General features: G+C 39.5%; 1 protein-coding gene across 2 annotated transcripts in view; it reads right to left on the bottom strand.

The window, feature by feature from the left end:
• LOC120745043 (ras-related protein Rab-26-like) overlaps nt 1-23,656 on the bottom strand; it is a 56,668-nt gene that overhangs the window by 5,493 nt on the left and 27,519 nt on the right. Inside the window, exons 5-6 of one of the 2 annotated variants that reach the window (XM_040049652.1) lie at nt 20,312-20,364; nt 681-746 (exon numbers count right to left, since the gene is read on the bottom strand). In XM_040049652.1, the coding sequence (XP_039905586.1) occupies nt 681-746; nt 20,312-20,364 (119 nt within the window). Of the gene's footprint in view, nt 1-680; nt 747-20,311; nt 20,365-22,751; nt 23,155-23,656 lie in introns of those variants that run through there. The other variant, XM_040049663.1, reaches the window with a different exon arrangement.

The raw sequence follows: 23,656 nt of genomic DNA, 5'->3' as shown, positions 1-23,656 counted from the left end.
AAATGTCACCAATAATCAACTGACTGAGCTTCAAACAGCTTTGGCAAGTAGTTGTGCTTAAGCACAGACATCAGTTGATGCTAAGCATGCGTCTGTTGGAGCAGCAAATTATTACTGATACTTAGAAATACAACGATAGTTATTTTTTCTGAATTTTCTTAGATGCAACATTAGAGAACTTTTGTGTGTGTTTTGGTATTTGTCGCTATTAACAAATCCCATGAAAGACAAAATCCAGTTCAAAAATCAAGTGTGCATTATTTTGTCCCTCACTTCCAAGCCCTATTAAAGGCTATAAACCAAAGGCAAGACCCAACAGTTTCATTGTCAGGTGCTAACTTGATAGTGGAAGAATTTACATTAGGTGCCACAGTAATGGGTGTGTATAAAAATGATGGGACTTCTGTGAGTGTCAGATTGAGTACCTTTAAGCACAAATCAGGTCAGATTATTGCCCAAAGCTGTCCTTTCAAACATGTAACACGTGTTTAAAGTATTTCCACATGCCCACTCACTGTGTATCCAAAGGGCAATTATCTGTGCCACTATCGTATCCCTGTCAGATGGGTTTTGTACATGTGAGCTGGCAGCTCACTCAGGTAATCTCTAGAAAAGTTCGGTATTGCAATGCATGTGTAAAAAAAACCTGTTACCGCTATGAAAGAATTTCAGTGCCTTGCCTTGTTTCCAAGCAGCATGAGCACTACATCTTGCTGGGCGTATTCGTGGATCTCAGTCAGCCATGCCTGATAAACACAAGAAAAGAAGAGACAAGGATAAATGTGTGGTATGCATATGGAAGGACTCAGAAAAAGCAAACCCTGTCTGGGACTTTGCAAGGACAAGCTCAAACATTAAATCTAATCACAAAGAGTGACAAAAATAAAGGGTAAAGAAAGAGGACAGAGGATCTGGAGAATCGCAATATTTTAAGATTTTAACAAACTGTATAGTAAGATTGTAAAAAATATCATCATCAGTTAAAATCAGCTGCATCGTGGTTTAACTGTAATATGTGCCGTGGGGAGAGATAGAGTCATCCAGGGGAACAAACAGCCTTTCTTACTGTGTGAGCTTCGACAGCTGCTGAACCGTCCATTCACTGTTAATGAGCAATTAGTTAGCTCAAACAAACACCTGCTGAAATATTACCCGCCGTCTCAGCACAATGCCTAATTGTACCCACAGCGAGTTATTCTGCATAAGTTTCTGCAGGTGATCAATCCTCTTTTTGTTTAGTGGTCCCACTCAGACAACTACAGTTAAGTCTGCTGATGACACTGCATTTGTAAAGGAATTTCTCAGCGTCTCTGTGTGCCAGCATATGGCCGAGGGAGACTATAAGCAGGTTTCATGTAAATCCACTATAAACCGTATGTGTCGCCTTGATGTGACTTCTTGGTATGCAACAGTTTTGTTTATTCAAAAATCTGGAACCTAAACGATAAACTCTGTCTCCCCAGTTTTGGATTCAGCTTTTTTGATGTCTTTTAAAAGGAAAACAACTAAAACAAAAATTCAGGTTTTTGGAGAAAAGCAGAGTTTGTTGCAATGCAGTTTATTGAGCTTCTCCTGATAAAAGCAGAGTCGCCTAAGAAAAGAAGCAGAAGGAACAGTAAAGCGACAACAAAGTGATCCCGGGACGTCAAACCTTAAGCAAGCAAAGTGAGTGAGAGACAGACGAAGGACAAGCAAAAGGCAGAGGGAGACAGGAGCCACTAGCTCCGATTTCTTTGTTACAAAGAAAAAAAAAAACACAACAAATATATTGTACACAAGCACAGACGATATGTGAATCCTAATCAGTCACAATATGCAGGGACAGCTGACTAATCAGGACAGTCAGGCTGATTGCTGATGGGCTGGTTTATGTTCACCTCTCTTTTGAGACGGATGAGTGGGAAAAAATAGTTCTGACAACTACTTTATTTTTTCCACTATCTCCATTCATCTAACAGCATCATAGTAAATCAGATGAATTCTATCATCTGAGCGATTTCTCATAGGGGCGTTGGAGGAAGATGCTGTCAAATATGCTATGTGAACCGACGTGTTTACCAGAAGACAGATCCCAGTTGCAGCTGGGAACGAGGAAATGTGGATGAAATTTTGTGTTATCAGCTTAGGCTACAAGGCTAGTACAACGTTTGATATAATACCAATACATATAACTGAGGTTATTAGCCTAGTTTATTTTGCGCAGCCCAGTAGGTACGAGATGAATCACAGATGGCCTACCATTTTAAGTTTAAAAAAACCCCCTTAATTTAAAGGTTCCAGTAGGATCTATGTGATATTGAATAACTCCCCTATAATAGAATTTTGTGGTAGCTTTGGAGCAGCAGATAAACCCATCTGACACTGCTGATAATGATAAGCATGAAGAGGCCATGACTGAGGGGACAGGTAGCAACTAGTCTTTTAAATAATTTGAATTAAGTTATTTATGTCTCGTAAAAAATATATACCACACAGAGTATATGTGTTTTAAATTGTATCAAGACATTCAGAATACATCTGGGTAGCCTTCTGCAAACATGAATTGTAGACTATTATGATATGAATTGTTAGAAAAAACAAAAATGATCCCAAATTCCTCCACCATGGAATAAGTAGACCGGTCCTCTCACAATATTTGAGTACTAATCAGGCATAACTCGGCCTTACCATTGCATTCAGCATGGCAACTACACAACAGCTCCCATCAGGGTTGGGAACTCCCAATATGTTCAGCATGCTTCCCAGTGTGTTCTGCCCACTGACTGTATGACAGCCTTCCTCCGAGGCCTGTCTACTGTGCTGGGGCCAACAAATAAGGCTTGCAATTCTTAAGGCACAGGGTTAAACAGAGTTCACTCACTAAAGCACACAATAAAGGCAGCTACAGTAGTTTTCCCACAGAGGATACATGTAGCATATTAAGTGAACTTCAAATCATATTTAATGAGATTACATCCAGTATATTAAATGAACTTCAAATTATATAAGGTGAGATTATCATATTGAATGAGGCCAACTAAGAATCGTTCCCTCTAGTGTATACCTCATAATTATTCCCATCAGTTTAAGCTACAGTAGTGAAACAGACAGTGGTGAAAATTCACAGGGGAGCCTTCCAACTAGAGCTCATTATAAATAACATGACAGCACTGCCGCCAAAAGTCCTACAAAATGACAGGTAAGACTGGAAGAATGGAAGAAACCATGTTTACTTCAGCAACAATGCTCAAGACTAAGTATACTGGTTAAAAAAGTGTTAATACTGTAACCACCACCCTCTATTATATTTCAGCCTGTTAGATATGCTAATAAACCAGTTACTCATCTCTGACTCCCAGCAATGCCCACATTAGATTCAGTCGCATCATGGCCAGCAGAGCTAAACACACTTGCCTGCTCTGTTAGCTCAATTAACAAATATTAAACGTCAAAGTAAACTAAGCCCCTAAGGGAGGTCAGGTCTCTCCTACTCATTGGATACTTTGCACATTACCATCCTTTGGGGGTAAGGCCCCAAGCAGTTGCCTGCGTCACCTTGTGACCAACGTGCTTCTGGAAATAGAACATGACCAGGCTCACATGCGCAGCTGCATTCAAAAAGATGTGGATTTCACTCTACTGCCATCCCACCATACTGTCCACTTTTTAATATGAGTCAATGATAAATGACTTATATAGAGCTTTTCTACTCTACTGGAGCACTTGTGCTTTATACGGCTTGGCACATTCACACAACCCAATGCCTAAGAGCTTTCTAACTAACATTACACCCCACTGAACGCATCAGAGAGCAACTTGAGATTCAGTATCTTGTCCAAGAAAGCTTTGGCAAGTGGAGCAGCCAGGAACTGAACCACCAACCTTTCAATTAGTAGATGACCAGCTTTATTCCCCTGAGCTATAGGCACCTCAAAAGGGGGAGGAGAACATCTATTGTTCTATTTTTCTAAATCGACTGTCTATACTCAACATTTTTCTGGAATATCCTGACATTGAGTCAAAAGCCAAAAATATCTTAGCTATAATAAACGGACCAAATTTCTTAATCTTTGAATTCAGATGTTGACTTGTTGTTTCTGGAATTTCTTCCCTTCCTTCCCTGATCCCAGATGATCAGCTGTAAGTGGTATTATTGCAAAGTAGAAACGTTTAGGAACCACAGCAACACAGCCACAAAAAGGAAGACCATGTAAGATTACAAGTACTGAGGCGTATACTGTGTAAAAGTCCTCAAAGCTCAGTTGACTCAATTACTGTACAGTTCCAAAACTCCACTTGCACTAAGATCAGCACAAAAAAGAAAGAAAGAAAAAAAATAGAAGATTGTGGGCCAGGAGCTTCATGGTACGGCTCTTCGTGGCCAAGCAGCTCCTTTTGGGACATACATAAAAAGATTTAGTCTTACATTTCAAATAGTGTTTTGTGGGAACTGGTAAACTGAGTGAAAGCTATTTAAGCTACATCTGTACACAAAGAAACTACTGAGTAGACTCCCTTTGTTCACCGGTACAGCCTTTGTCATCTCACCAGTTTAATGGGTTGTCTCAAAATCAATGCTGAATCTCATTTGTGTTTTGATGGGCTTCAGAGTTAATGAGGTCAGCGAGGTCTGGTGATTTGAGAAAGCTGATGGTGGCTCCAAGATTCTTTAATCAGAGCCCTGAGCCCTTTGCTATTTTAAGAAAGATAAAAAAGACTGGGCTGGATTTGAATTTTCATCACCAGTGATCTTCAGCATAGTGCTGAGGGGGGGAAATGTTTCAGAGGAACACCTTCCATGTAGCTAATCACTTGCTTCATGTATAATTCAACTTTTTTGTCAAGGTTTCACATATTGCTTAGCTAGGTCAGCTGCTACAACTGCTTGTCTCTGAAAATGAAGCATCTTTGAATTCTGTGCATCCTTTGAAAGTTGCTTATGTTTGTATGATGTAACCTCTGTTCAATACAATATTTATCAAAATATTAGATCATGCATTTGGCCTTTGGTTATTGTTATCTACCTCCCGGCCGTGCAAACTTTCATCCTCCCACAACTACAAGCAACCCTCTGCAGGATAAAATCTGACAGCCTGCCTCTGAGTGATTCTCTCCATATGCTGTGATTACTGGTGATGAACCATAGCTTGTAATTAGATCATTTGGCTGTTCATAGCACATCGCCTCATGGGTCATTTCACGGATGTAATCATTGATCATGATGCCACTTGTCACTTTCATCCTGGAGAACTGCAGTCTTCTTTTGTGTTTTCGTTGCAGCAGAGGAAATATGCATGCAATGATGCAGCAGAAAACAAAATGAATCAATGTGGCAAATCAATAGATTCTAGGTGCATTTCTAGTCCCACTAACATAGCATTTAGTATTCCAGAAAATGTGATTTAGTGTCCAGTATGTGAAATGCATTCCAAGAATACCAGAAAGTCCTACTGCATCTGGCTACAGGATACAGGCAAGTTGAGCTTTTCTGACCCACAAATCTCAGTGGAAGCTAAACATTACAACAAGAAGGTCAACGTTCAAGGCAGATAGTGTGTCCTAACTGTATGCGACAAGAGCTTTTAACTGTAAAACTAATAGTGTAACAACTGTAACAGCACATCACTCAATAAAAATACAGCTGGAAAAACTACAAAGGATTCCAGTTTATGATTGCCAAGTCACTTTTAGTTAGCAGGAGTAGTCTGCTAATGCCTGGGGCTAAAGCTAGGAATAAAATATTAAACAGACTTAAAGGACAATAGCAGTTAATTTAACCGGGCATAAAACAAATTCATGTGGCTATAGTGGCTTTACCTTCATTGTAGAGATGAAAGGGAATTAGACATAGCACAACATAGAAAAGAAAGAAGACTAGCACAAGCTTTTTAGGTAGATACTGTGAAAGCAATTTTAGTGCAACTGAAAGTAAAAGAAAGTGAAAAAACAAAATTTTCTGTTGTTGCTTCGTATACTTTAATAAATCTAATCTTTTCCAGCAAACAAAGCACTCTAAGTGTAACTACACACATAATTTATACTATAATTAAGTCAATTTTTAAATCAAAAAATACTAAATAATAACATTACATACATTAAGCACCTTTTATCATTAGTTCTTACCAGCATCAAGGCACATGTGCAGATAGTGCAACGTTTTTTGAAAAGAATCCATTTATTTATCTAATTAAATATTAAGCTGATAAATACCAGCTTCCAAATAATATTGTCAGCGGCTGCTGGGGAAGTCTCAGGGCTCACTTCATCTTTTATTCAAGACTAATACCAGGATCTCTGGCCAAATGCTCAGGGAACCAAATGTCAGTGAGATCGTGGCATGGCGTGAGAGGAGGTAATACATTTTCTCTTTGTTTTTCTGACATTAAAAAGTCCATAAATTATGTGACAAATCAGATGGAACTGGATTCTGTTGTTTTTGTTGTGCTTTTCTGTTTGTTTGTAAGCAACCCAGTCAAAATGAGCAAGAAACATGATTCATGTTTCATAAATAGCACCTCTGATTTTTGTTCACTTGAGCTCTAATGAATTAAAATGCCCACTGGTTTCTAAAACGCTCCAGGCAACAAATTATTAACCTGCTATTTTCCATCAAATATTTCATACAGCTGCAATGCCAAGTGTCAGGGTTCATCAAACAATTGAAGAGCCAGTAACGATGTTCTTAGAAAGATGGAGAAAGGGACAGTAAAAGACAAGTCAAACACCAAAGGATCTATATCAAAGAGGAAGGGAAATATGAAGCCAGGCACACAGCTGCTGGTGGCTGCGTTGTGACATTGGCAAAGACAAGTTGTCACTGGCAGAGGTATGTGAGGGTACTTCTGATGTTGCATCTGTTTTTCTTTTGTTGTCACAGGAGACAGCAGGTATATGTACTACTCCAGGATACTGGACCAGCCTGGTCAGCTGTTCATTCTCTCTCTCTCTCTTCTTTAGAAAGACTGATTGGAAATTTGAATTCTTCCTTAGAAATAAAATCGCACATATGCTACTGCCGTATTAACATATTGTGGGATTAGCTGCGTGTCTTACAGCAAAAACAAACCAACCCATTAAAAACTACAACTGCAGTAGTGTGGGGTGGTGAGGTCATTTTTATTCACAATATCAGCATTCATCACAAGATTCCTCAGCCTGCTCAAATTCAGAATATACAATCCATACATTTTACGGACCGCTTAAAGTTAGCATTCCTAAAATTTGGAGTTATTGATCTATTAGTCTACATAAAAAGTTGTCTTTGGACTGTGAAATGAAGACGAAGTACCTGGAGAGAACATGCAAACTCCACACAGAAAGTCCAGTGGATTCAAACCCACTGTTCTGAATTAGTTTTTTGTGTTTTAGTTGAGGAGGTGTGATGTTATGATGCCCTAACACGGTCTACGGATACTGATGACAAAATTCTCATTTTAGATTGGTGACTTCTGACTCAATAAACAAAATAGTTACTGCTCTAATGCTAAACTGAGGCTCCAAAATAAAGGAACAATAAAAGCCCCAAAACCTGTGTAATAAATACCATACATTAACACCAATAACACATTAGTTACTCCCAATACAATATGCAGAATCTCTTTGCATATAATAATGAAGGTGACAATCCTCAAGGAGCCTCGAAGTTTGACCCAACTTTTCCTCTGCTGCACTTTTGTCTAAGCAGATTTGCTATGGGTGACAACGCTATTCTTGCCAAGCTTTGATCAGAGTGTAACACCAAGAGACAAGAGAGGGGAGAAATCTGCTCTCAACAACAGGCAGAGTCAAAATGAACCAACCCACAGGAGCGCAAAGAGAAAATAGGGCTTCTCCCCTGAGAGGAGGTTTATGCAGCTGTGCTAAACAGTGACACTGTGGCACCGCCTGACATGCGGGGAGGACACACTGAAATCCTGTCACACTTGGGGCAATCCTGTCACACGTGCACGCAGAAACAAATCTGCATGCACGTGCGATGCATAATAACAACAATAATAATACAAAGTGGTTTTATTGTTGGCAAAATTTATTGTTGGCTTTTATGAATAACTCATTGCATGTGCCATCTTCGGTAGATTTAGACTGTAAGGGAATACACTATTTAGATTAGTGAATAAAACAAATTTAACAAGCAACTGGTGTGTTATAAAACTTGACAATTAAAAAGAAGAAAGAAAGAAAGAAAAAGACACTGACAACGCCAGGCCTGTAAGTTGACGTCTGTTGCCTGACAGGGAAGAGAAAGGCTTTCATGTTTATAAAAGAGCAGCTGACGTGTACATCTGCCAGCAAACATGGGTGTGAGACATGTCGGGATGACTGATGTGCTTTGAAAAGCGGCAGTCGTAGTGAATATGAGCATGAGTAAGAGTGACGCTCTCCTCCAAGTTGTTTTTGCACTCAAGCCGATAAACACATTTGCTGACCTTAACTTTTGTCTCTTTTGTTTCCAAGTTGACATACACCGCACCAAACTGCAGCTGAAATCATGTACAGCAGTGTGCTGCTCTTTATGAATCCAGTTAAACAGCACTAAATGTCAACAAGCATCAACTATATAATCTCATTGAGAAGTCACACGACATTTTTTAGAGCAAAGTTAATAAAATTAAAAGCTTGTCGTAAAATATTGCTGTCACTGGAGGAAGTGTGGCTGATGAGTGCAAACACTCATTAGACTGCTCATGTTTGGGTTTTATGAGAACAAGCAACCAACAATATACTGTAGATGGAGATTACAGCAGGAACACTAACATAATGGTATTATGGCAGCCAAACACATGGTGTTATCCTTATTGAAAGTTATATTCTATATTGCATGGTGCTTTTGTATTTTACAGTTATAAATAGCTGTTCTGAGATATACCAGATTACACTGTAATTTAACAGGGAAATGGGGCATCAAGTCTTGTATATGACATATGAGTGAAGTATATAACATTTTTACTTTCTCTTGCTTTCCACTTTTTAAATCTCTCCTTTAAGAACATTTATGGGATTCAGCTTGGCCCTCTACGTAGAACATAAATTCCTCTGAATTGCCTGAATTGTTCTATTGATCTAGAACAAAAAAAAAGAAAGAAAGAAAAGAAAATGCATATAGTAAAAGCTTCTTGCTCTTCTCGGCAAGATCTCAAAGTGTAAGCACAACAAGCATAAAAACACACACTCATCATTGGCCACCTTTTTAGGAACACCGTGCTAGTACTGGGTTGGACCCCCCTTTTGCATTCAAACTGCCTCAATGTGTTGCAGCTCAGATTCAAGAAGGTGCTGGAAATGTTCCTAAGAGATTTTGGCTCATATTGACACAGTCGCTGCAGATTTGTTGCAGCAACTATGTGATGCGAATCTTCCGTTTCAAAGTTTTTGGATAGAAAGGTATTTCGATTGACATCGTGTGACTGTGGAGACCATCTGTGTAGAGAAGGTCTTTACCTTACAATATAAAGTACAATATAAAGTTGTCATTTGGCGCTATAGAAAGAAAACTGAATTGAACTGAATTGAGTTACCGTTGCCTTTCTGTAAGCTCAAAGCAGCCTGGCCATTTTCCTCGCTTGCTTCTCTGTGATTGGCTGATTGGAAATTTGAATTAAGAAGCCGTTGAACAGGTTTACCTAATGAAGTGGCCAGTGAATGTATGCATTTATTTCTGTGTTATAACAGAAAGTGAAACCACCTACTGTAATGTAATAATTCACATTCCTATGTAAATGTAATATAAGGCGTCGGTGATTCAGCAGTATTTCCATTTTTAGTTCTTCGTCTTTGTGGATTGTGTAGTGTGATATTACGCACTACAGTTCACTGTCACAGTAAGAAAAGGTCAAATAATGTTTTACTGCATTTGTTCACACAAATTCTCAAATCAAGGTGGTGCAGTAGTTAGCACTGTTGCCTGTGTCTCAGGTTTCCTCCCATGCTTGTTAGTTTAAGTGGTGATTCTGTATTGGCCGTAGGTGTGTATGTGAGTGTGGGTGGTTTTCGGTTTCTCTGTAGCCTTGCAATACACTGGCGACCTATCCCGGGTGTAGCCTACTTCGGCTGGTATGACAGCTGAGGTATGCTCTGGTCCCCTCAGGACCCGGATTTGAACAATTGGTTATGAAAAAGAAGTTATTGGAGGAGTAATTTAAATCAGTTCTTAAACCCTGCCAGTGCACTCGATGGCACCAGTCTTGTAAATGGACCTGTGTTTCTTCAAATTATGCATGCATGACTAACGAAGAGAAAAATCAGTAATTTAAGGTTTCAGTATGTTCTGAAAAGAAAGAAATGGAGTGTTCAAAATGCCAAGTGACAGTAAAATACTGACTCACTGCAAAGGGGATTAAGGTTCCCAAAGCTGCAATAGAAAAAGAACAAAAGTCATTTATCTGCAAATGTGCCACTTTGCTAGATTTTCATCACAATGAATTAATATTACTTCATGACAGGAATTTGACTTGCGGTAATCCACCAGTTAAGTTCAATTCAATTTCTTTTGCTTATCCAATTCAATTCGAATAGATTCAAGTTTGTTGTTGTGAGTTGGTGCTGTATAAATAATCACTTTAAGGCGCTTTATACTGTAAGGTAAAGACCCTACAGTATAAAATTAACCCCTATAAGAAAGACTTTGTGGAAGTGGGGAGAAAAAGTCTCTTTAAACAAGAAGAAACTGTGGGCAAAACCAGGGTTAGGGAGGGAGGAGGTGTCTGTGGAGGAGAAACAAATTTAATGGCATGCATGATGGTATATAAAAACTGAATGGGTGTCATATTATGAACTTTTAGGGCCTGTTCTGCTTGACTTTTACTTATTATTTATGGAGTTTGTTGTTCTAGTTGCTATTCCCTGTTGGTTTTGCCATCTTTTTATTCCAAGGTTTTGTTAGTTTTAGTTTTAATACCTTTTGCAGTCTAGTTCTTGTTTTTTAGTTATTATTGCTTATAGTTCAGAGCTTCAGGTTATCCTTTCTCCCTTGTTGTTTAGCCTTCATCTCCATTTCCCTCTGTGTCTTCCATCAGGTTTATTTTTGTGCCCGTTTTCATAGTTTAGTTATTGTCAACTTTAAAAATTGAACTTTTGGCCAAAATTAGTTTTCTTATTAGTCGAGATGAAAAATAAAGAACAATCTAAGGACATATTTTATTTAAGTTGATCTGATAGGAAGTGATAAAACAAAGAGTTAAACGTGTGGAAAAGCTCCACAAACACCTTAAGCCACATATAAATTTAGCTGACTTTGAGACATTGATATGGGGTCAGTCTGTGTGGGAAGACTTTGGCCTATGCTGAGATACTTCTGTTTTAAAGACAGAACATCTTTGATTCGGTACCACTGCCTTGACATGCTGCAGGCTAATTAACACATGAGACAATAAGAGAAATCTAAGCTGTGTTGTGCAAACACATATTGTAGGTGGTAGCAAACATGTATAGCACTGTAATTAAACGTTTAAATCTTCTGGTTCTTTTAAGCCTTTGAGAGGTATTCTTTTATACATCCTCTATTAATTTTTCAACTTTCAGGTCAACCAAGTTAGTGTGTAAATTTCAGCAATTTTGTTTTCATTTTCTAAGCGAGAAAAAATAGTGTCTCAATGTCTGGCTTATAGTATGAGGGTTGCTTTTCTTTGCACGAATACTAAGATGTTAGCTACTTAAACACCAGCTGTATTAAATGAATCCAGTGTTTACTTTCTAGTATCTTTAAAAACGTGCAAAAAAAGAGATCTTTTTTAAAAACAAGAGCCACAAGCTGTTCCAGAAACAACGGATAATCACCCCGTGAAGTGCTAACAATTTCCTTTTGATTGCGGTTTGTTTTTGTGCTTCGACTGATTTAATAGTGTTGTTCTAAATTCACGTCATCACAAATTCATGTATGTGTGCGAGTGTGTGTTTTTTTTTTTTTTTTTTAACGACAGCTCTCTTCTGCTTAAACAAATAATCGAAAAACAAACAGTGTGAGGTCCCTCTGTCTGGATGATAAAAGGACAGCACCAATGTGATAAAAAGCCAGAATAACCACAACAAACACAATGACACCTCTGCCTTTGTTCATGCAGGGTAGCGATACAACCCTCCAAAAAAGACAAAAGAGGCAGTGTGACAGAAAATGACATTATCTGAAGATAAAATGATACCGGCACAGACAAACAATGTGTAAGGTGATTGCATGACTCACCTTGGGCAAACACATTTCACACAAAATATAATATAAAAAAAAAACCTTCCCCAATTTTTTCAACCCTTTGTTTGGGTTTTTTCTTTCTTTTTCTTTCTTTTCTTTTCTTTTTCTTTTCTCCTTAAAGCAACTCCTAAATAAACTATATATCCCTTCAGATGAAGATATTTTATGCCAAGGAAAGTGTGAATGCAGCAAAGGCATGCCTGTACTTCTTGTACAATCTTTAATGTTGATATAATAACAGGAGAATTGAGTACTTTCATTTATGACTAAGTTGTTTTCTTTACTTTAACTTCCAAGTGGGTAATGATGCTTTTTGAGGAAGCTAAAGGAGAGACAGTGGCAGTCAACGAATCATATTTCTCTTCTGAAAATATATGATAAACGGCTTTGACCTTCGACCTGCCAGCCCCCTCACAGGTAAAGAGCTTCTTTCAGCAGAGTTTCAATACACTCAGACGACCATAAAAGGAGCTTTCTGGTGCACAAATGTGGTGTTATATAACAAAAAATGGTGAGATGAGGAAGAGAAAAAGGCCTATAGAATCACTGATTTTGAAGCTATTTAACGAGGCACCTGTAACATAAATCCATCCGCTGGGGTTCTGGTCATATCACTTCTTCTGGAATTGCTTCAACAACAACAACAAATAGCAAGCGACTTAAATCTTGAGTCTTCATTCATCTTACATTGCTTGTGTGCACGTACTGTAAGTGCCCCCATTTGTTTTGTCACTTTGGGGCTGACATCAAAGTAAATGGAAATGTCCACAGAAAGCAGCTGCCTGAACAATGGTACATCATTTTTTTCTCTGGCGCTTTGCCTTGGCAGATCCACGGTCCACTGGCTGCATCATATATATGACTACAGTAATCTGCGGAAGCAATGGAGCTGACATACTAATAATGTTCCATGCAGGACGCCAATTTAAAGGTGATGTCTGAGCGACAAGGTAACTAGGTTGCAGAGGAACCGACTGTGCAGAATAATCAGGATGATTTCAAAGCACAACAACATAAAACACCTGGAAGCTTGAAACAGGTCGTTTCACAAATGTCAAAAGTCTCCACAGACTGTGAAATGAATGGTATTTGACTTCATATCACTGCATTATTTAATGACAGTTTCTCTCATCACCATCTGGTGCAGTGGTGCCATGACATTTAGTGAACAGCAATGTGGTAGGCAGGCGGCCATTTCATTTGAAGCCAATCCATGCCCCGGGGACGCAACGAGAGAGATGAATGAAGACAGACAGATGAAGGTTTAATCCCCCTCGTTGCTTTCATTGTGTTTCTACAATGCAGACATGTAAGCATGATCAGGCATTTGGACATCGGCAGTGCGAGTGCAGTTAGATGGTAATTAATCTTTCAATGATCAGTACCAAAGCCAGACTGTTCAATAAGATACATTACATTTCATTTGCGGAAAATGAATTTCAATCTAGGCTAGAGCAACTGATCTGCATAGTCAATATCCCAACAGACACCATGTGCCTTTGGAGAGATTAATTTTGATCCCTGTCAGGGGACTGATCAATTTTAAGGTTATCAGAAAGCTATGGGATTTAATATTTTAAGTTTGAAATAAAACTGCAGGATTAGAAGCGGTATACTTAGACTTAGATCCTCCCGCGCCGATCGGCGCATCGGGCGACAAGAGAACGCCATCGAACTCTGTCTATCGCTGCAGTTGTTGCTTCATCCTATGACAGTTCGACTGAACGCAAATCTTCAAGGAAAGTCCTCCTCCATGTTATTTTAGGTCTTCCTCGCAGTCTCTTTCCATTCTTCGGGTTCCACAGAACTGCGACACGGGCAGGTCTCGGGTCCGGTAGCTGAAGGATGTGACCGGCAAATCTGAACCGACGCTTGGTGACTTGGACATGGAGCGGCTCTACTCCCGCACGCCGATATACTTCTTCATTGGTAACGCGATCCCGATATGTGATCTTGAGCAGCCGTCGAAGACAACGTTGTTGGAAGACGTCAAGATGGCGGTTGATCTTTGCAGTTGATTTCCAAGTCTCCGCTGCATACAGTGCCGTCGGTATAACGATGGTCTTCAGGAGCCGCAACTTGGTTGATAAAGGCAGTACGGTGGTCATCCATATAGGTCGTAATCGTTGAATGGCTGCCCATGCTTTCCCAATTCTGCACTTAACGTCATGCTCCACGTCCCTGTCACTGCTAAAAGTGCAACCCAGGTACATGAACCTGTCCACCTCTTCTAGCTGCTGCTGCTTCACAGTAACCGCTGTGTTTGATGGTGTAGCGTAACCAACTCGCATAATCTTCGACTTCTCACCGCTGATCCTGAGTCCTATCGGTGCTGCTTCGCTTTCCAAAGATGAGGTTGTTTTCTGAAGAGCCCGGAGTGTTGGTGCAAGTAAGGCTATATCGTCCGCAAAGTCCAAATCTGTGAACTGTTGCAGAGGATCACGTCCGGCGATGCCCATCGTGTTCGGTCCAATTGCTCGGCGCATGACATAGTCAATGGCGATGTTGAAGAGGAATGGCGATAGCCTTGTCGCACACCAGTATCGATGTTAAAAAATTCCGTGATGCCGTTGTCTGTTCGGACGCAGCAACTAGAGTTGCGGTACAACGCTTGGAACGCGGTAACGAAGCAGTTGGGTACGCCGTAAGACTTGATGATTTTCCAGAGCGTGTCTCGATTAAGGCTATCAAAAGCCTTTTTAAAGTCAACGAAGTTCACGCATAGCCTTTGCTGGAATTCGAGGCTCTGCTCAATAATTGATCTCAGCGTGAATATTTGTTCAATGCAGGACCTTCCACTTCTAAAACCCGCCTGCTCTTCGCGTAGCCGTTCGTCCACCGTTCTCAATAGTCGCCGAAGTAATACCTTTCCAAACACCTTCCCTGGGATGGAGAGGAGGGTGATGCCACGCCAATTATTGCAGTTTGACAGATCACCCTTCTTTGGGAGTTTCACGATGGTACCTCTCGTCCAGTCGCCGGGTACTTTGCCTCATTCCCAGCATTTGTTGACCAGAGTTGTCAAAGCTCTGACCAGAACGGGGTCGGCGTACTTCAGGAGTGGTGATTTCGTCGGCGCCGGCTGCCTTTCCACTCTTGAGAGACTTAATTGCCGCCTTTGTCTCTTCCATAGTGAAGGGGCCCAGTGTCCACAACGAGTTCATCATTTTCGGCTAAGTCATTGTCCAACAAGGGCGAGTCTGCGGCGGGTTGATTCAGGAGGTCTTTGAAGTGTCTTAGAAGCGGTATAGATCCCATGAAATAAATGCAAGCCATGTTGGTTGTTAATACACCTGATCGCTCTCTTTCCAGTCCATTAACTTCTGAGTCCAACTCAAATATCACTTTCGGAGGCTCCCTTGTCACAAGGGGTGGCCACAGTGGATAGCCCTGCATGTTTGATTTGACAGAGTTTTACGCCAGATGCCCTTCTTGATGCAACCCTGAAGGGATTTGTGTCTCTGGCTGGAATCAAACTATATAAAGTGCTTCGAGGCAACTGCTGCTGTGAATTGGCGCTATGTAAAGGAAATTTATTTTAAATTCCTTGAATTAATACACAGCTTACTGTACAAGTGTAAAACTGGTAACTGTAACAGAAAGTTAATGAAGCTATGTTAGATATAACTGTTAAGTAAACTTACTTATTTTATGTATCTAAGCAGCCATGTAACCATTTCACTGACAGACGCTTCCCTTCAGGTAGAAAAAGTGTTGAAGCGACTGCAGTGTGGAAATCCAAGTATGGATTTTGTTTTAACAAAGAGAAAATAGGTCTTAAGAACACTTACAGTTAGTTTGCCTCTGTTGCAGCTACTTAGAAAGCGGACATTTAAGAGAGAGAAGTTAAAACATCTCTGTTTAGGACAGATGATTAACTGAGAGGCTGTGGGACATTTTTTAAAACTATGAATTATGCAAAGTTTCTTTAGAGGAATCCCAGAATAAAAATATAGACTTGCAAAAGAAAAAGCATAAATGTTAACCTACCAATGTTAATCGATTTTGCCCTGACCTCATGCTGTTATAATGGTCTAATAATAACTGAATATCTATTTTAAGACCAAATTTTTTGTTAGCCCCAGATGTTAATGATGAGGAGAAATCTCTCATGACTAGATGGTTAACAGACAAACAGACAGGAGTGAATAATTTCGATTGGACACTCTAATTCCCACAAAGAGCAAATGATCTGAATGATGATCTTACTCCTGAATGATGGCACCACAGGAGCCAGGCTGCTATTTAAAACACAAGCCCAGACAAATAATTTGCGGCAGAGGTCTAAATAGACTTTTATAGTCTCCCTGAAGCACCACTTCTGACAAGAAGGCATTCATCATCTTACTAAATGGGTTGTGTAGTTCTGCAAAAATAAAGACTTGCGTTACTTGCCACTGTGTATTATATAAACAAACCACTGATTGATAGCGCTTGCCAGGACGGCGTGAAACACCTGAGTAACTCTGAAACAGCCAGATGTTTAAGATGCAGCGCACATACAAGAAATCATTTGTGGATGAATTTGACTTTATCTTCTAACCACTTAAAACACAATCCAAGTGACAGCGGCTGGAACATTCATGAGATGAACTGATTGGACTTCTATTGCCTTACATGTTGAGTTTTTCTCTCCGAGATGATGGACAGCTCGAATGATGTTAATGCGCTGCTGTAATTGTGTCCTCGAAACACTGCAGAGGGGAGGGGTTCTGAGGGCACGAGAAAAGGAGAACTATTTGCCTATCTCATTTCTGCTTCTCCTTCAGAGTGGCATTCATCACCATTAGTGTTCATTAACATGAGTTAGTGCTCGTTAGGCAGCAGTATGCCAGCAGGCATCTGCAGCTTACCGCCAACATATCTCCTGCCTGTAATAGACACTGACTGAGTGTGAGAGTGGTGGAAGGATATGAAACAGGGAGGGAGAAGGCTGAGCAGGGTGGGGAAGGACTTGTCAATCTGTGCCTCAGAGGATTAGTGTAAATGTATCAGTAGGAGACTATAACTGTATTAAATAAACGTCAACAATCTCGGGGGCAGTGGTGGTGGGGGGGGCTCCACCAAGCTGTGAAACATCAAACAAGACAACCAAAAATAGACAGAAAGTCAAGCTGTTCATTTAACTTTGCTTATCATACTATTTGTGCCTACATTTACAACTCTAAAAAGTAAAAATAGTCTCGTATGAACAAGACAAATAGGGAGTTTTAATTAGGTAAGAGCGAAAACAAGTGGGAGACTTGACGAAAACAGTGGCAGATTTTGATTTTTGGAAGGCCATACTGTGAATTGCTCCATTTGTTCAACTTGGAAAATTGTTGAGTTATATTTAAATCACGTAAAGGGGCTGGTTGTCTACTCAGACTGTAGCTCCATTAAAAAAAAGCAGATATCCATACTCTCCAAAGAATAAATCAGACTGCCTTTGGTGATCTCTCTGACCTTTTTGAGGCAATTTTACACATTTGTGTTTTTAACAAGCTGCTATGAAACCTGACACATCCACAGATCCATTACCTGAAGTGAACTGACACCTTTCATCTATCATTTTTACACCAAGCTTACAATGTATACATGTAATAATGTTTGCAGCGCACTAAGCTAGAGGTCTCAAACTTATATTTGCTCATAGGCCACAAACTGTGGAATTTGATCCAAGTTGGCCCGAACAGTAAATTATAAGCTAATAATCGAAACAAACACAAAAATGCTCCACAGCCTCTCACAACAGTACAACAATAAGTCCACACAACCCGTCTCACTTAGTTTACTAAAATAAAGTGCTTCCAGGCTCATTTATAGTCGTTCTCAAATATGGTATGTTTGTATATGCACTTCACTGAATAATATATGGTTGGTTTTTCAAAGTAATGCAATAAGAAGTGCAAACTGTTGGCACAATTAATGTCACAATACAGAGATGCATTTTACACTCCTGCTGCACTCCCTTTTAAATATTTTCTAATCAGTTTGCAGTCTTCAAATCTGAGTGTTGTCCTTTATCTTTGTTAAATAAATTTAGAAAGTCTCAAACTGGGTTTAAGAAATTTCTTTAGCAATTTGTTATTTTGTGCTAATATATCTATATATGAAATATATACAGTAAATATGTGGTTAAAAAGTCAAATTTGATACACAGCAGGTTAGAGGAGTATGCAGGTATACCCATTGGTGTCCTCACAAGCTGAAGATTGTTGGGACAGTAAAGACTTCCATATAAAAAATAGCCCGAAGCACTGTGTGTTGGACCATGAAGACAAGGGCCAGAGGCCTGTTCTAGCTAGATTTTGTGTCACATAGCTGACAGTTTGCTACTCGTACTCCCCTGTGTTACTATTTTGCCAACGTATCAGTCCTTCCTCTCTGCATTCTGCACTCACATAACCCCCCCAACCCCCACCCCCACTCTCACTTTAGCTGTTGTTCAAATCTGGACTTGAAAAGCATCATTCCTGCTTCAGTGATCTCACAGGGCAGATAGGCACATCACATTTCTCTAGCACAGGCTGGTAACAAACAGGCTCTTCGTGCCTTAACAAGTCCTTTGGTGCAATGAATCCTTTTTTGGTCACTGTAAATTAAAGCAATTGCAAATTGTGTCCCCTTGTGCTGCAGGTTATACTTATTACACAGAGGGGAACAAGTGCTATGATTACAAAGTGACACCAGCTGACACAGCTCTATCTCTTTTGACAACTGTTATTACTGAGGAGGGTAAATGGTGAAATAGAGGTTTCTGTAAAAGCTGCCATTTTGCAGCCCTTTCTGACAGTTATTTCACTTTTACTGGTGTCAAATTGTCAAATAATTTAAATTTATTTTTGATAATGAATGAGTAATTGTTTAGCCTGTGCTCTTAACATCAGTGAAAACTATTTTTCCCATTTAAATATTGGAACAAATTGGTTTCTTTATACACTAAGTGCATCTTTTCATGTCCTCCCCTGCTGTGCTGCTGGCATTTCTTTTTTGATTTCTAACTGAAAGAGTTTTGCTTGTTCTTTTAACGCAGTATACAACATAATTATTATATGGCAGAAAATATCAGTTTTATTCTGAAATCTATGAATCAATACAGAAAGTTCAGGGAAGAAAACACTATCCTGCAATTTGGGATTTCAACAGTGTTATATGAGACTGACTGGATCTAACTGCTGTGTTTAAGCAAAACTATAAGCCCACAACAAGTTCTGGATTGAATTGGTCTCATTATAAAAACAATAATAAATGGTTTCATATACACAAGTGGTCATGTGATTATTATTAGTTTAATCCTTCATCATCTAATCTGTTTTGAGTGCTCCTGCTGTCCGAGTGCATCCATTACTTCCTAGTAGACAAAAAGAGAATTTTAAGATGACCTTGCAGAAATACTAATATTGACCTGCTGGCCAGTATTAGTGGTACTGGCCTAGGTGCCTAACGATAAGGCCAAGTGTAGCCGACAGATGCCCCCCTAGTGATTCATAAAAGAAACTAAGTTAACTACATTTGTAAAAAATATTTTTCACCTAATAATTCAAATAGTCCTGAATTTTAGTCCTGAGAAATATCACAAAGTTTAGACAATAAGGTAACCATGCTACCCCTCACTCAGTAACTTTCAGTCTTCCTTCATATTCCTGATCTGATTAGTTATTTCATTCAAGTCTCCCCTTTGCACAGACCTTATTCATACTTTTCCCACTGGACAGTATGGGAAGAACTCCATAAGGCCTTCCCCCAACCACCCCACCACAAATTACAATGACATAGTAATCAATCTCAATTTTCCTGATTGCCATTTGGTCATGATGTTGTTCAGCATTACAAAGTCAGATTGTACTTCCACTTATTCCAGTGACGATGAATAATGTAAGAGATGTCGCAGATCCTTTTTTGACATTTGTGGCCCTGATCCAGCCACATCCTTTCACTTTTTAAAGACTAGTGAAAAGCACACGTCAGGCATCGAAACCCGTGTCCCTGACCCTCCCCAGACGTCTTCACTAGCAGCTTCCTCTCATCCTCGACTCTGATCACTTACATGCACTACTTTTAAGGTGAATTTTGGAATGGACATGTGATGCTGTCATACTATGTACTTGCATAAAAGTCAGTACTATTTTGTTTTATGGAAACAATTATTTAATCAAGAGAATGACTAACCTGTATGTTGTCAAAGGATGATTTGTTGGTGACGTCATACAGCAAGAGAAGAGCTGAAAGAAACAAAGCAAAAGATGCCATGTAGAAAGTTCTGGCATTAAAAAAAAACAACTGTCTTTAACCTTGATGCATTAACTTCATGTAAGTACCAACTTAATTTCGCAAACAAAAACATATAAAAGTTTAATATTTTCAAGGATTCTAATGAATATAAATGAAATACAGAGAGCCCCTAAGCTGTTCTAACTCTATGTAGCAGTTTACCTGAAGATACTCAAGAAAAAGAAACACTGCAGCTGAGAAAGGCAGTGCCCAAGGAGGGATGAACACGATGAGGACTGACAGCTATGCAACAAAGCTGAGGTCTGCCAGACTTGTGCTGCAGGTGTTTCTCACTCTTTTGCAATTGGTCACCACTAAGTGGATGAAGTCAGGACACATTAAAATCATAACCTGCAAGTCTCCGTTTTATTGGATATCTTTCTGCTATCTGAATTCAACATCTTATCCAGCTTTTTTCTATTACTAATGTTAAAATGCCAGCAGGTGTCAGCTTCAGGTGTTTGGTTAGTATCTTCCCCTCACAAATCTGAAGGTTTTTGCACTGTAGAACACATGGCACAGTCAAGCTAAGCTTTAAATGAAGAGATTGTGAGGATAGAAGAAGGGAACTGATAAAAAGCAACAATTAAAGAAAAACAGCCAAGCTATTAAGATGAAATAAGGGACCACTTCCCATCACTGTGGCTCCAAGACAGAGCTAGACTAATAGGTAATGGAAGAATCTTTATTATGAAAGCATACTCACAACCTTCACGTCACAGTTTATGCTGTAAAATTTGTATTTTTAGACTTTTATTGGCTCTACCCTTGAGTTGTTTTCCTGCCTGCCTGGCTCTTCTTGTTTGTGTAGGTGAATTTCTTTATTTCTGTTGATTCCTCTTATATTTTGAAGGTTATTCTTTCTTATATCCATTCTCTTCCCTGTCCCATTACTATCTGACCTTACTCCGTGATGTGTATTTAGACTCAGTTCCAGTATGGCCCATTGACTTAGTTTCTTGTCCAAGTGAACAGTACACCACCTTGAATGAGCGTCCAAACCAGCTTTGAGATTGTGGACTCACTACACATACAAATACAACTTCTTTCCTCACTCATCATTTCTGGATGGACTCAGTAATAGAAATAAATGGTTTTTGGGGAAAGGTTGTACATGACTTTGTACTAGTTTCTAAAAGGTGTTCCATTATTTATAAATTATAAAAAAGACAGACTACCAAATAGGAGCATTTTTGGAGGTTTTGTTGTAAAAGCTGGTATAAAATTGTCCATCACAAAGCAAAAAAAGTGAACGACAGGCATACATAGATCTGACAGTGGTAAAAATGTTGCAGAAGATTGGTGTCCTTCCATCTGAGACAGCGGAGGGCATTTGGAGCTTTTCTACCTTACTCCTTAATTAAGAGTCTGTTCGGCAGCTCCAAGTGTGATTCCCCACTGAGGAGTTACTTTTTATGCAGTCTGAAATAACTGGATTAACTAATCCCTTCTTCTACACCAAATGGCCTGTATATATTTTAGAGATGTAGCTTGGACAAATTAAGTTTTTAATACTGAAATGCACCACAGTCTTCTGTTTTAGCCCACCTCTTCTGTTCTGTCTGTCTTTAATTCATAACTTGTTCTGATCTTGGTTTTAATGCAGCGCTTGTGTAGATAAGTTAAAGCAAGGCATACAAATTTTAACTACAGGAAATGTCCCAGTGCTGAAACAATAACCACAGATTTCTTTTGAATTGAGCTAAAAAAAATACCTGATGACCGTCTGCATTTTTCTCCCACACACCAAATACGCTGCCTATCCACCAACATCTAAAATAATCCTGCTGTTCTCTCCATGTCCTCTTGCAGAACAATTCCTAATTCAGAGTCTCTTTATGCTCCTACACTTCTCTCTCTGCAGTGCTACTTTAGCTGCGGAGCCCCTGGCTCCAGCTCTACTCCGATAGCCTAAATATTATTTCACTGACAAATGGCTTCATTTATAATTGTCCATTTCAGCTTCATGAAGGAGTGCAAATCCACCGAGTGTAAACAGGGAGGAGAAGGAATTGTTTGACTTTTCCAAACTGAATGAAGTGGAAATACATGGAAATGCCAAAATGTCACAAATAAATCATAAAACAATTACAGTTTCCTGTGGGTCTGATCAGTTTTTTGGGGGACTTTGACAATTTTCTTGTGTGGTTTTTGGCATTGGATATAGTATAAGGTTTGGTCAAAAAGATCTGCAACTCCACCAAAATTCATATCTGATTTGCTTGTCTCCTTGTGCACCTGCTGACCGCTTCAAGCATCGCTGCAGTTTTCGGATCACCCCATTCTGACTGCATCTATATTATGACTGCATTTTAAGGAAGATGATACAGACGCCTGGTCGGTGAGTAGTGATGATGTTTGTTAGGCTCAAACTGCTTTATTAATGATGCCTTGTGATGTTACAGTAGAACTGAAGCATTAACAAAACATTAAAAGTCTGACCCTGGAGGACGACTTCACAATGAATGTGCCTGTGCATGCAGAAATAAATACAGAGCATGAGCGCTGCCTTTGGGCTCGAGAATTCTGCTCTTCAGTTGAAGGCTGGGGTTTAGTCTCTAGGTTGTAGTCAGAGAAGCAGTTCTCTTTCTCAGTGATGATCTTCAACAATGTGGTTGGACCAATCTGACACAAAAGTTGATATTTGTTGTCTGTAAGCAAGATTTCAGAACAGGAATTCCACAGAGTGATCCAAAACACAGGAGCTGTGTGAGTGGTGCCAAGCTGCCCATGGATACCACCTTAAAGACGAGTCAATTTAATGCAGGACTTTAAAGATTTAACATTTGGAAAAGAAAATTTAACATGTTTTATAAACATTTAATCTTGTGGTACACAGCTTGCAAAATTAATTGAAATAAAACACCTTGTGCTGTAAAGCACTTAAACATTTATGTACCATTTCAGTCATAGCCTTGCCCCAAGGTCTCTTTGCATTAGCAGTACATTGACGTAGACAGACGTATAAAGCAGCTTCAAACAGTCAGAAATAACACAAAACCTGCAACAGCTGCCTGGTTACATGAAGAAGCAGAAAAAAGTTACACTGCTGGAAATAACTTTGGTTTGTTTGCAGGCTTTGGGGGAAGCACAGAACACAGCATGAAGACAGACAGGGAGATCAAACTGTGTGAGCTTTGGAAAGCTGGGGAACCACTACAGCAGACCTTTTGCACAAAGCTTCAGAGACTTCAAAAATCGACTGACAGTCTGGTCCTGAAACGGGAGTTTGTTCAGATTAAA

Source organism: Simochromis diagramma, unplaced genomic scaffold (assembly GCF_900408965.1).
Source record: "Simochromis diagramma unplaced genomic scaffold, fSimDia1.1 OVJJ01000321.1, whole genome shotgun sequence".
NCBI lineage: Eukaryota > Metazoa > Chordata > Actinopteri > Cichliformes > Cichlidae > Simochromis > Simochromis diagramma.
Note: the sequence above shows the minus strand (reverse complement) of the source record. Positions and strands in the feature narration are given on the sequence as shown.